The sequence below is a fragment of the Vicia villosa genome, linkage group LG3, assembly GCF_029867415.1.
Source record: "Vicia villosa cultivar HV-30 ecotype Madison, WI linkage group LG3, Vvil1.0, whole genome shotgun sequence".
Taxonomy (NCBI): domain Eukaryota; kingdom Viridiplantae; phylum Streptophyta; class Magnoliopsida; order Fabales; family Fabaceae; genus Vicia; species Vicia villosa.
The window spans coordinates 122852829-122866534 of NC_081182.1; the positions used below are offsets into that span (position 1 = coordinate 122852829).

A 13706-nucleotide genomic window follows, 5' to 3' on the forward strand; every position below is an offset into this window, starting at 1 on the left:
CTGAATGTTTTTACTATAGTAACATAATGAGTAATCTGAAACAGAAAAATTGAGAAAAGTGACATTACTATTCGCTTTTCAACTTATTTGAAGCTAATTGACATGAGTTATCGTAGCATCATTACCTATACATGTTCAAAATGAGTCTTGAAGACTAAAAGTTTGAAGAACAGGCATTCAAAATAATAACAGACCAAATAGAAGTAAAACTAAACCAAATTTAATCATTTACACATCTAATATGAACCATGTTCAATAGATTAAATATGGTAAAATAGAGAAAAAATTCACATTTATCGAAACTATGAAATATAAAACAAAAATAAATAAACTAACGTCATTGACCAAAACAAATGTTTATGCGAAAGAAAGTAGAGACACATACATCATATTATCTGAAACCCTACATAAAAGAAATGTGAATAAAAAAGGAATCAAAGAAGAACATGTGAAACGAAACCGTAAAAATTAAAGCTTCACAAGAAAACACGAATTGAAGAAGAACATGTGCTGAAACTGTATCATATTATCTTTGAGAGAGATACATCATATCGTGAAATCCAGAACCCTAAATATAATCTTTGTGAATCAAACACCAACACCATAATAGAATATGAAAGTAAACCCTAAAATTCAAGTGAAATCCAAAATACAACAAACAAACCTCTCCACTTGTGATGGATTCTGACTGCAATTTTCCATATTTCCTTACTTTCATTGATGTCATTCAGCTTATTGAAAGGTCTTGCCATTGCGAACTTGCGAACTTGAGAGCAGAAGATTGTTGGAAGAGGTATTTGTTATTGGTTGGAAAGAGAGATGGAGAAGTATAGAACCTGATGAGAGAGATGGTAGGAGACGTGTGTGAAGGAAGACATGACAAGTGAGGGTGGCGTGTGAAGCTCTTCATGTCTGCAGAAGAAGAGCATGCTTTGAACAGAATTATTTAGGGTTTCAAGAGAATTTGGGGAAGAGAAGAGAAAGGGATAGCAGTAATTGAGACAATTTGGAGTTGATTTGTTGTGAAGAGGTATAAAGAAGTCTGGCAAAAAGTAAAGTGGTCAGAGTAAACAAAAATGGAACATATATTTATTTAATTTATGTTGTTATGGGCCAACTAAAATTATTATATGGTCGTAAAAAACCAACAAAAGACTTTTTATGCCCCCAAATATATTAATTTAGACTAAGATAATCAAAGGGTACTATCGTGAAATCCAGAACAGTAAATTTTCTTATACTATAGATGATAGAGCGTGTTTTTATTTAAGGATAGAGGACTGAAAATTCAAAAAGAAAAAGTACTAGAAGGGCGCAAACCTGGGACGAGTCATATGGATATGCAGATGTTGACATCAGTGATGTATTGTAACTCATTTTTAATAATTGACCAATCATTTATTTTGATTTGTTCATATGGTAAAAAATGTGTTAAATAAATGCAGGCTAAAGATCACCCATAATCTCTACCATTTATTTTAAAATCCAATGGTTCAGATTCATTCTCACATTCTCATATAAATATGTCATTCTCATATGATATGCCATATGGTTATAAGTGGAATTGTGGCCTCCCCCTTTCTTCTCTCTTGCATCTGTTTCTTATAGCCTCAAAGCCATGCTACAAATGAAATTGAACAACAATTTAATTGATATTATGAGCCCTGCCACCATAGTTAAACCTTTTAACTTTTGAAGATGGTGTCTTTGAGGTTGTTTTGAAAAGGAGATAATTTGTCGTGAAGTTGCTTTGGACAACCTGATGGAAAATGTATGACTTTGCTGTCATATTTCTTTTCTTTCCTTTTTTTAATGATTTTCATTTACTAAATTTACACAACATATCTTAATATTAAGGGTTAATACTACTTTACCCCCCTGCCATATAGGCGAAATTCGGTTTACCCCCTCTAAAAAAAAAACTTATCGGACAAACGTTGCAAATTTTTTTTTTGAAAAATTTTTTTATTATTTTTTTTTAATAAAAAATTAATATTTTTTAAAAACTTTTTTATTAATTTTGTTGATTTTTTTAAATTATATAAAAAAATTGAAAAAGAATTATAAAAAATTGGAAAAATTAAAAAAAAATTACGCTTTTACGTTTTTATTAATTTTTTTCCAAAATTGTTTTACTGTTTTTTTTTATTATTTTTAGCGACCGATTTTTCAGTTTTTCCGTCGCTAAAGTGACAAAAAGGACTAAAATGACACCTTTTGAAGAGTTAAGGGACCAATATGACACTTTTTGAAGTTAAGGGACCAAAATGAACCCCGAGGTTAACATAACGGACCAAAAAGGATATTTTGCCAAAAAGAAACTTTCTCTGCCTCCAAGAACTTCAACCTCTTCTTCTGTCCTCATTCCGTCGTTGAACGATTTTTCAGAACCGAAGATATGGCTAGACCGTTTGAGCAAGTGAAGGACATTAACGACTCGAAGGAGCTGTGGAAAATCGTTGTTTGAATCCATCACAAATGGACCGTTGTTTCGAAGAACAAGGAACATTTTGAGATGATACTATGCGATAAAGAAGTAAGTTTTATTTATGTTGCTGTTGTGACCCATCGATTTTAATGGTTTGTTGTTTCATTTTCCGGTTGTGACTCTGTGTTATTGGTTTTTGTTTTCACAAGTTCTTGATTTTTGAAGATGATGGTATACAAAAGGTTCTTTTAGAAGTTTAAGTTCTAAACATAGTTGATGGTCTCATTTTTTAAGATTGATGTTCCGAAAGTTATTTCCTTTAACAAGTTGTTTTCTTTTTGGTTTATAAGTTATGGTTTACGGTTTCATGGTTTTTATGGTATTCTGTGTCTTTCGGATTCATGGTTTATGAAGATGATGGTATAAAAAAGCTTCCTTTTAGAAGCTTAACTTCTTAACATAGTTCATGGTTTTTAGGTTTATGGTTTATGTTTTTTCTTTGTGGATAATCTAGGGTTAACTTATAGTTTTCAAACCATATACCATTTTGGAACTAACCATCATGTTTTGGAACCATTTTCAAACCTTTCACACGAAATACGTATTCTGTTTTGGATTAAAACATTCTTAACAGTACTTGGCTTTTCACTCTTTGCAATGCTTTCATGTATTAACTGCTTGATTTTGAAACACTTCATTTTTTTGCATTTCAGGGATGTGATATTCAATGTAGAGTTCCTACTGCGTATAAACAAGCGTTTGATTCGGTGTTGATGGTCAATAGCACATATACAATAGCTAACTTCCAGGTATCCTTGAATGATATGTTGTTCAAACCTACCGAACACAAATTCCTATTGACTTTCACTGGTGGCACTTCTGTGACTGACATAAACAAGCATGACATACCTCCTAAACCCCTGAACTTCACACCTTTCGCTGAAATTCTAACTGGGAAATGGAAGAGGGATGTTTTAATAGGTCTGCATTATATTTTCTCCTTTTACTAATCTACTTTTAAGCATTCAAAGATAAATATTATATATGATATATCATGATTTCCTCAGATGTCATAGGAATGGTGTCGGAAATTGGTTACACTCAAATTCAAGCTGGAAACAAGAAGCAACAGATAAATTTGGTCTTGAACGATTTATGGTACGTATGCAATATAGGTTTTTCATACCATCTCTGCAATTACATAATTTGACATTGTGTTCTTTATATGTGTAGCAATAACATCCTTAATTGTACATTGTGGGAGGGGTACGCTATGCAGTTCCATGAATTCCATAAACAAAGGAAAGATCTTTCTTCACCAACTGTTATTGTTTTGCAATTCGCAAAAGTCAAAGAGGAAGGTATATTGTCTTTGCTTTTTCTTGAATTCCACGTTTAGCTATCCATTGTCCGTATCATGACCCTGCTTTTAAAAGTTTTTTTCTGACTTTATATGTTTCATTATTCGTAGGAAAATATCATGTGTGTGTTTCAAACACATTTAATGTAACAATGTTGCACATCAATGATGATCTTGCTAAAATTAAGGAATTCTTTAACAGGTTTGTCGCTATAGCATATAACTTAATTATCTTTTCATGCCAACTGCAATTCTATAACATGTTTTATATTTCCTTAATAATGTATTCTTCTTTTCTGGTAGTATCCCAAAACTTGGTTTAGGAGATACATCCATGTCTCAACTGTCTCAGACATCTGGGAACTCACAGATGACCCCGTACGACAAGTTTATGCTTAAGGCTGTTGTTCTCCCTCTATGTGATATTATAAAGTTGAATACTGTGCGTGCTATCCCACTGATACAATTTCATATTTTTAACACACTGATTATTTGATATTTTCTAACTAGACAATCTCATTATGTGCATTCTTTCCCATCTGTCAATATGTTCACATTATAGACCACTCAATGTGTCACCGTTGGTAAAATCAAACGACTTAAAGCTGCACAAGGGGGTTGGTATTACCTCGCATGCTATGCTTGTCCAAAGTTTGCAAAAGGAAATCAACCACCTTATGTTTGTAGTGCCGGACATTCTACGGAAACTGAAATTTTAAGGTAGCATCTATTTATTCATATGCCAGATTATTTACCTGCTCCTACTTCATCATGCAGTTAATTATTAAACATTCATTACACTTTCATAGGTATAGAATTCTCATTGATGTTATCAACAATGGATGTCGAGCTACATTTGTTCTATGGGACCGCGAGTGTACAGAACTTCTGGATGTTACAGCAGCTCAGATGCGTAACACCCTTCTTGAGGTATGATTGTCTGTGCTTTATCAATCCTTCTTTTTTATGTATGTTGCAAGTATTCTAATACTTTGCAATTTGGTATAGGCTGGGGTAACAAACCCATTGGAATATCCTGTAGCATTGGATTGTTTGGTTGGCCTGAAATTGGGATTTAAGGTCAAATGGCAACCTGATTGGGATAACGGAACAGTTGTTTCTATATACAGGGATGAAGCTGTCATGTTAAAGCTTTTGCATTCATTTGGACAATAAATGGTATTTATAACAAACAATATCATTATTGACAGTTGTTTTTATGTTACGATCCTCCTTAAAAAATATATCTTAGCCATTTTTTTTAATCTTTTCACAGGCTCCATCTCCATCCCGTGAAGCTCCTATCATCAAGCAAGTATGCCGTTTACTTCTATAACATGTTTATTTACATATCAAAAGGGTGCCACTTATATTTTATTCACATCTGCAAATGTTCTCTTCATTCACAGCTGGATGAGAGTGTCGATGAGGCTATACCAATTGAGGACTGGACAGTGGTTGCCGTAAGGATTTGTTGTTTATATATGTATCGATTATATTCTCAGCTGTATTGATTATATTCTGTTCATTCACTGTGGTTACTCTTGAAATTGCATAAGAACTTATATCATTATTATGTTGTTTTTTTTACTATAACATATGTTTTCCACTATTTTTTTTCAGGATCTTGAAATTACATCAGAACTTAACCCTCAACCTGTTACGCCAACCTCCGCCACTAAAAGAATTGCGCCTCCTATTTCTACCGAAGATGCAGCCAGCTCTGAAATCCAGCAGGAAGACCATTCCTCCACGAAATTGAAAAAAATTATCAAGATGGAGAAAACTGCTACATGATGCCATGTTATTGTAACGAGTTGAAAAGTCATGGATTTTGTGTTATCATTTTTTTATATTGCCTTTTGTTGGGAGATTTCAAACCTTCTGTTAAAAATGAAACAAATTTGTAATGACCGCTTTTGACTATAATTCTGTTAAAATACTTATGAAACAGAAAAAAAAAAGAGGTCATTATGTAAAAACTATGTTCTAAAAACTTATGTTTAATCTATTTCGTAGTGGTTTTGGATCTGAAATTTCTCCATCTATCGCCCTAATATATTGTTCTGTCAATTAAATACCGTATTCATCGTGTTTGCTGGAGTGTGAGATAATGCATATCAGGAAATTCAAGGTATCTTAGGAAATTGATGTCTGGCTGTCAAGTTGCTCATAATTCAAGCTGTTGATTTTCAGTGGCTGCACTTGCAAGCTATCACAGCCTGTTATATGATCATTTCTATGGCTGCTGAATAAAACCGGTGCTGTTAGATATTTTCTCCATGTCCCTGTTAGCTGAAGATTTCGTTTTGTATTGTTTGTCCTTCGAAGGAGTTGAGAATCGAAGGAAAGATGGTTACTGATGGCCATCCCTTAAAAAGTAAAAGAATGGCTACTGATGGTCATGCTTCGAAAAATAAAGACTTCTAAGTTCGATGAAGATAAGTGAACGCTGAAAGATTAATGAAAGCATATGTCTTCGGGACTTAGACAAAATTCATAGAATATGTATTTAAGTATTACTACTTAGCGTGTTTTCGTAATGTTTTTAATACACTGCCACGCGTCGAAAACGGACTCAGGCGGGAAGATTTGAAATTCGAAAACGGTTTCGTAACCGTTCAATAACAGATGGCTTCGCTGGAAGTTCTGATGAGAAACGTGGCAGCAGATTAGTATAGGACCGTTAAGGTCGAAACTAGTATAAATAGGAGTCTTAATGTTAGGATTCTGTGTGTTCATTTTGTACAAATCACTCACATATTTACTCAAGTATCAAGCGTTAAGAGAAAGAGTTCGCTGAGAAAATGTACGTATGACACCACCATTTTAATACATGTGTATTATCTTTTGTTTTTATCTTCCAGAATTACTGCATTTCGTTTACTTCTTGCCATTTACATTTCTGTATCTTTATTTTAACGTCATTTATTTTCGAATTACTTTCATGCTATTTACTTTCAAAGTCTTTTACATTTCTGCAGTTTAAGATTCTTTACGTTTCAATAGTCTTTTTAATTTTCTATGTTATGTTACTTATCTTTCCATTGAAGTCACATTTATATGTAACAAAGTGATTGTCAAGACTATTTGTTCTGTTAATCAAACAACGCTTATTGAAGAAGACAAATAATGAATATGGTTCGAACAAACATTGATAACAATCTTCTTGACTATGTGTCCTAGGATCAATCTAGTCGATCCTGCAAGTAACCAAATCATATTTATTATAGTTTGGAAGACTAGCGGTTGTTTACCGGAAATCACCGTAAACAAATTGGCACACCCGGTGGGACAGTGTCGAGCAGATTGTTTTAATCAATTGCTTTATTTTTGTCTAGACAATATCAAGATCTTGTATGAACCTTAGGAACGGTAAATTAAAGAACAGTGCACAACCGATTCCCAAACGAAGGTACAACAGGAAAATGGTCGTTACGGCCAGTGCAGGGGGTAATCAAGATCCCCCACAAGGTTCAGGATCAGGAGCGGCAAATTCGACTTCTCCTCAAGAAACACGAGATGCAACGGGTCCAAATGGATCGAGACCTGCAGATAATTCCCAGACTATGCCTGAAAATAATACAGGACCCTCAGGGACTATTCCAGTTTCAGCGTCGACAACCGCACCCTCATCCACAAGCGCAGAGGACGTATTGTTTGCCTCGACAAATGCTGCAAACAATTTATTTGGTCAAGGCACGAATTCCGCTTTCGAATGGAGACCAAATAATCCATACGGAATGCCATACCAATATGGAACAGGCGTACGAGGGGCAGGACCTATATATGCCCCAACTAACAATGCGACATTTTCACCAAATGTTAGTTCAGTGGGTCGAAGTGCACATAACACTGGTTTCTCTACCCAGATGCCTCACTTTACCACAAATAACCAAGCAGCATTTCGACAAGAAATGGATGCAAGCAACCATGATATGGTAGGGGTTTTGGCCAGAGAATTGACTTCAGTTTTAAGCCCACTAATGGCAAATGTTACTACTACAAATAGAGAAAACATGGAGACTTTCCAAAAGATATCATCTCAAATGAATCGAATGGCAGAATTCATGGGAATAACGCCACCTAAAAGGAAAGACAAACAGCCTTCGAATCAAGAAGAGAGGCCCATTTTAGAACGTGTACAAGACATAGTTCCATCATCTAGGACGACTACTAGGGATGTAGGCCCCTCACGAAGAACGGAGGTGTTCGAAGGAACTCCAATAATTAACTTAGAAGCTTCAAATCAAAGAACCGTCCCCGTTCGACAAGAAACGGAGGAGGAGCAACCCAGATTAAGGATTGTGGGTAGGAACGAACACCCAGATGAGATTGTTCAAAGAGTCAGAAGAGAAAATCTGGCTACAGAAAATAACTTAACTGCCATGATAGAAAGGGTTATGGCTAATAATGGCCTTAGTACTGGACTTAGACGTCCAAACTATACATCCCCAATATCAGATTATATCATGCAGACAGAATTGCCTAGGGGCACTAAGGTACCCAAATTTACAAAATTTTCAGGCGAAACGAACGAGTCAACAGTGGAACATATTGCTAGATATTTGACAGAAGCAGGAGACTTAGCGGGAAACGAGGATTTAAGGATCAAGTATTTCCCTAGTTCACTGACAAAAAATGCCTTCATTTGGTTTACTACTTTGCCACCAAATTCGATAGATGCATGGGCATACTTGGAAAGACTTTTCCATGAGCAATTCTACATGGGTCAAACTAAGATAAGTTTGAAAGAATTAGCCAGTGTTAAAAGAAAATTCACAGAAACAATTGATGATTATTTAAATAGGTTCCGTCTGTTGAAATCAAGGTGTTTTACAACAGTCCCAGAGCATGAACTTGTTGAAATGGCTGCAGGTGGTCTAGATTATTCAATAAGAAAGAAACTAGATACCCAATACCTTAGGGACATGGCCCAATTAGCAGATAGGGTTCGACAAGTCGAACGACTGAAGGCAGAAAAAGTTAGGGCGAATAAAAGTTATAAGAAAGAGAGAATAGCGTACGTCGAAGCCGAGGACGCTGATGATGAGTCTTTCAATGACTCGTATAGCCCTGAAGAAGTCGAAATAGACCTAGCTGAATTGAAAGAGGCGCCACCTTATGCTTGCAAACTGCTAAATCCTGCCAATGGAAAAAACCCAGTAGAAAACGATAAGAATGATAGGTTCCCTAAGAAAACTTATACATTCGACATTACCAAGTGTGATGAAATATTTGATTTATTGGTAAAAGATGGCCAAATGATACTACCTCCAAATTCAAAAACTCCTCCGTTGGAACAACGGAAGAAAAGAGGTTTTTGTAAATATCATGGATTTTTAGGCCATAAAACTTCTCAATGTTTTCTTTTCAGGGATCTAATTCAAAATGCTCTCAACGATGGAAGGTTGAAGTTTGCTGACAAGACCAAGAGTCATATGAGGGTCGATACCAATCCCCTAAACATTGCTGACGCTAGCCTCTGCGAGGTAGAAGATATCAACATGGTGGAGGTTTCTGAAGTCGAAGTTGTGGAGACTAAAGCAATGTTCAATGGAAAGCAGGCTACTGAAAGCCTAAATGGTGACATAATCTTCAATACTGATGTTGAAGAATCTTCCAAGGCAGAGATAACTGAAGCCTCGAAGGAAGAAAACAGCGAGGCCACTGAAGACCTCAGGATAAAACTCCAGAAAATTCAGATCTCTGAAGTTCCTCCAGCAGCGGTTAACATGGTTAGCGCCAGACGACCAGTGTCTGAATTTGGCGAACTAGAGACATGGTTGACAAGGCGAAATGGGGGCATCGAAGTTCCTCCAAGAACCGAAAGCCTCAAAGAATATCTCTGGAATTGCCACGAGAGAAATGGTGGTAAGCAATGGATGTGTCCAAGGTGTTCGATCATGCTGAATCGAAGGGTCGAAGCCAACTTCGAAAGGGTTCGACGCGAAAGGTGGGATCACCCAGGAAGAGAGCCAAATCCCCTACTACAACTGTACCCAAAGATGGAGGAAAGCTGTCGCACGCTCGCGAAAAATGAACAGAGTCGCCACCAATATATTTATCCCATAAGGGAAAGGAATACCAGGAAACCTAACAAAGGAAGGAACAGGGTCTTGCGACCAGAGAATCAAGGTACGGGAGTCGGTTACGCAAGGGGAAGGTATTAGCACCCCTCACGCCCATCGTACTCGATGGTATCCACCTATGTTTGTTTCTATCTAAAGGGTGTATAACTATGTCTATGTCTAAATGCGAAATGAATGCAAAATGTAGGGAAAATGAAGAATTGTACTCGCACGGGCCCTACCCCGCTGCCTACGTATCCTTTTCAGGAATCAGAGTTACCGTAGCTCGGCTAAAGATTTTCTGTTTGTTTTTGTGTTTTTTAGTTGGGCGGCGTTAACGCTCACGCTCTTGCACAAGGGGACAGCCTAGGATGCAATGGAGCGGAGATAACTTGCCCTTAGAAAGGAGAAAAAGAGATTGGTTTGTATCTTTTAAGGGTAATTCCATGATGACGAGAACCCACTACAAGGTCTCGCATCACTTCCTCACTTTTGTTTTAAGTCTGAACATTTATTAGGTTTTTTGAAGTGTTTTGGTTGGTGTTTTTTAAGGGGATTTAATTTGTGACTTAGATCATACCAAAAAGAGTTTTGTTTTGCATATTTAGAGAACGCACATCGAGGCCTACGCCACAATCGTTTCTCTAAATGCGGTTAAGAAATACATCGAGGTTTCACACCTCAATCATTTCTTCTCCGCTAAGTAAAGGAGATACAAAAAGAGTTTTTTGTGAATATTTAGAGAATGCACATCGAGGCCTACACCACGATCGTTTCTCTAAATAACGGTTAAGAAATACATCGAAGCTTCACACTCCAATCATTTCTTCTCCGCTAAGTAGGAAAGAACATACATCGGGGCCTACACCCCAATCATTTCTTTCCTACTATGAAATATAGTAACGGTATGATCTTCATCGATATTTATTAAGTATTTTAGAAGTTGAAAAGGAAAAGAATGCAAGAAGGGAACTATTTCTAAATCTAGTCTAAGTTGTCTATACATTGGAATTAAATGAGAAAACTATACAATTTATTAAGGAAAACTATACATGAGATAGGTAAAGGAAAATCAATATGCGACAAATAAAGTTGAGAACTACAACAAACAAATGACACTCACAAGCACACATACATCCATTAATTCTATACACAAAAATCGAGACTAAAAATCAACTCCTAAGTCTATTGAAGAATTATTTACAAGGAAGTAATAATCAAAGGAAATTCAAATATATTGTGAAGAAAAAGATTTATTAAAAGGACTAAAACAACTAAAAAAATCAACAAAATTTATGACAATTATTCACACACTCTAAAATACCTAAAACCACTTTATGTATTTTTTTATTGATTTAAAGAAGGAATTATGAGTTAAAAAAAATAAAAGTCAAACAAAATTAAAATGAAAACTAAACTGCCAGGGGGGTGTAACAGCATTATTCAAATGAACTACAATTAATTACAAACAAAACTGGGCCTGATTCAGGGGGTGGTAAGAGCAAAGCGTTCAGGGCCCAAATACAACTGGTTGCGCTGGCGTTAGTGATTCAGGGGTGTGATTCAGAAAAAGGACAAGGCCCACGCACGGATGGCCCAGATCTCACCTTATTCCTTAGTCCAATTTATTTCATTTTATTAGTCATCATTTATTATATGACTTATTTCTTTTAAACTATGATTCAACATGTGCAAAATAACGTGACCTGCATGCATAACGTGTACTTATCAATTGGTCAATTAGATTTTAAGTGAATGAGACAAAAATCAAGCATGGGCCAATCAGAACGCAACACAACGCATAATTCAATCATTCAGTAAAAGACAAAAGGCAAAAGATTGGGAATGGAACCAGTAACGACTAGACACATCATCAAAACGGAAGAAGCACAAGCAAGCACACAGACGCCGGAGATCCTTTCTCCGGTCGTCTTTCCCGGCGAATCCCCGTCACCGGACCGCCGTCATACGCCCAGAAGCGAACAAGACTACCACTATCCTACTCGAAAATGTCCACTGAGTCCGAATCTACCCTTAGTTTTCAAAAAAACACTCTAACGCGCTGACCGAATATAACCATCAAGCCCTAACCCTCACAAAGTTCACCAAAATGCCAACGGAAGCCATGACGACGTTCAGACACAAGCATAGAGTTCATAAACGGTATTTTAAATCAACAAAAACGAACATCTAACACCTAATCCGGGATCAGAATTTGCAATGTCTAAGATGCATATGATCGATTTTTATAGCGTCTACGATGCTAAGGAGGCGTAAGAGGACTCACCTGGAACGGTTCTTGGCTTAATTTCTTCTGAAAAACTCCACACTGCTTGGATCCAGAATGTTGATGATGGTGAACACTCGTGGAATGACTACGATTCTCAGAGAATCTCTTTCTTCTCGATGCTTGCAAACCAGGAAGGTTAACACTCTCTGAACGAAGCTGATGATGTTGCCATAGAACTTGACTCAGTAATGATGATGCAGACCTTGAATCTGAGACGATAACGGTAGTCGCTCCGATTTGTTGAGGCAGTTACACGGTGAGGAGGATGAAGCGAGGGCGAAAGCGACGATGTAAGTCACGGTTGTTGATGATCAAGAACTGATAACATGGCGGCTTGAAGCTGAGGTAAGCAATGGAGGTGATGGCGGAAAGTTTATGGTGGTTATGGAGGTTTTGAGTTTGTTGAGGATGAAGATTCGTGGTGGTGATGGTGGAGGTTGGAAGCTATCGTGGTTATGGTGGTTGGAGGGAGGTTATGGAGTTTGTTGGATGAACATGAAGGTTGTTAGAGTTGGTTACGGAGGTTTTGAGTTTGTTATGAGAAGAGAGAAGAGTAATGAGAGCGTGTGGTTGTGATGTGAAGTTGAGAAGAAAAAATGAAGTGTGTGGAGAATGAATCGTATCCGAGATTTTGTGAAGGGTTTTGTGTTATATAGCAGGTGCATGGCATGGTGTGTGGGTTGCAATGTATTAGATCTTTTCCTCAGCCACTTTGTGGACAAGCTGTGAAATATTCGTAGTAAGCCTCCTGCATGCCCTCATGTATGTAGCCTTGTGCATGGTTATAGTAATAAGCTCATGCTACGGCCTTGGCAAGAACATCCCATGCAGCCCACTTTATATCCTTGTAAATCATATTCTAAACCACCACTTGGCCTCATCCCGGGCTTAACATGAGGAGGACACATATTAGAAGGGATTTTGCGTTGGAGACTTCTTGAGATGTAGCTTAGGAATGTAGGGAAAGTAGCCACAAGTTCAATGTTTCACTACGGTAGCACCATGTGCATGCGTAACTTGAATTCTGGCCTGGCGTCCTCTCAAATGCAACTTCTCATGGGCACCACTTTAATGCTCCATATCTCATCATTCACGTAATCAAATGTTAAGATTATTAACCCACTGGGTAGATAACATGGAAGGGGAGCGTTTTACACTAGTTTTGAATCAAAAGGGCGAATGTGGTTCTCTAAATACTCTCTTGAAAATGACCCACCATATGCTTGATCAAATGCCTCGCTGGTGCCCTAGTCTCTGGCCTAGGTTCTTGGCAACACGTGTCTTGGCCGGGTCATGACTTTGAGCTCCCATATATCTCTCTACACTCACCCAAAATCCACGATTCTTGTTTTGGTGGATAGAAGACATGGAGATGATTAGATTCATACCGAATTTGAATCAATGGGATTCTTCCAATTCCTTACAATTAGCTTTACAGACGGTGCACCACGTGTTCGATGAATTGCTTCACGCGTGCCCAGCAATCTGCCCAGCCTCATGACTTGGTTCAAATGAAAATCTCCCACTTCAAACATTAATAACTCTTCAACCAAGCTT

General features: G+C 37.1%; 2 protein-coding genes across 2 annotated transcripts; both read left to right on the forward strand.

Moving 5' to 3' along the window:
* The first annotated feature begins 2391 nt into the window (after positions 1-2391).
* On the forward strand, positions 2392-3845 carry LOC131656613 (uncharacterized). Its single transcript, XM_058926282.1, has 4 exons — positions 2392-2536; positions 3142-3409; positions 3496-3586; positions 3662-3845. The coding sequence occupies exons 1-4, from the start codon at positions 2516-2518 to the stop codon at positions 3825-3827; spliced, it is 546 nt and encodes a 181-aa protein (XP_058782265.1). The 5' UTR covers positions 2392-2515; the 3' UTR covers positions 3828-3845.
* Positions 3846-3917: 72 nt separating this feature from the next.
* Positions 3918-5562, forward strand: LOC131656614 (uncharacterized). Its single transcript, XM_058926284.1, has 4 exons — positions 3918-3990; positions 4092-4230; positions 4351-4508; positions 5412-5562. Exons 1-4 carry the CDS (start codon positions 3941-3943, stop codon positions 5548-5550), a joined length of 486 nt encoding a protein of 161 aa, XP_058782267.1. The 5' UTR covers positions 3918-3940; the 3' UTR covers positions 5551-5562.
* Positions 5563-13706: the final 8144 nt, after the last annotated feature.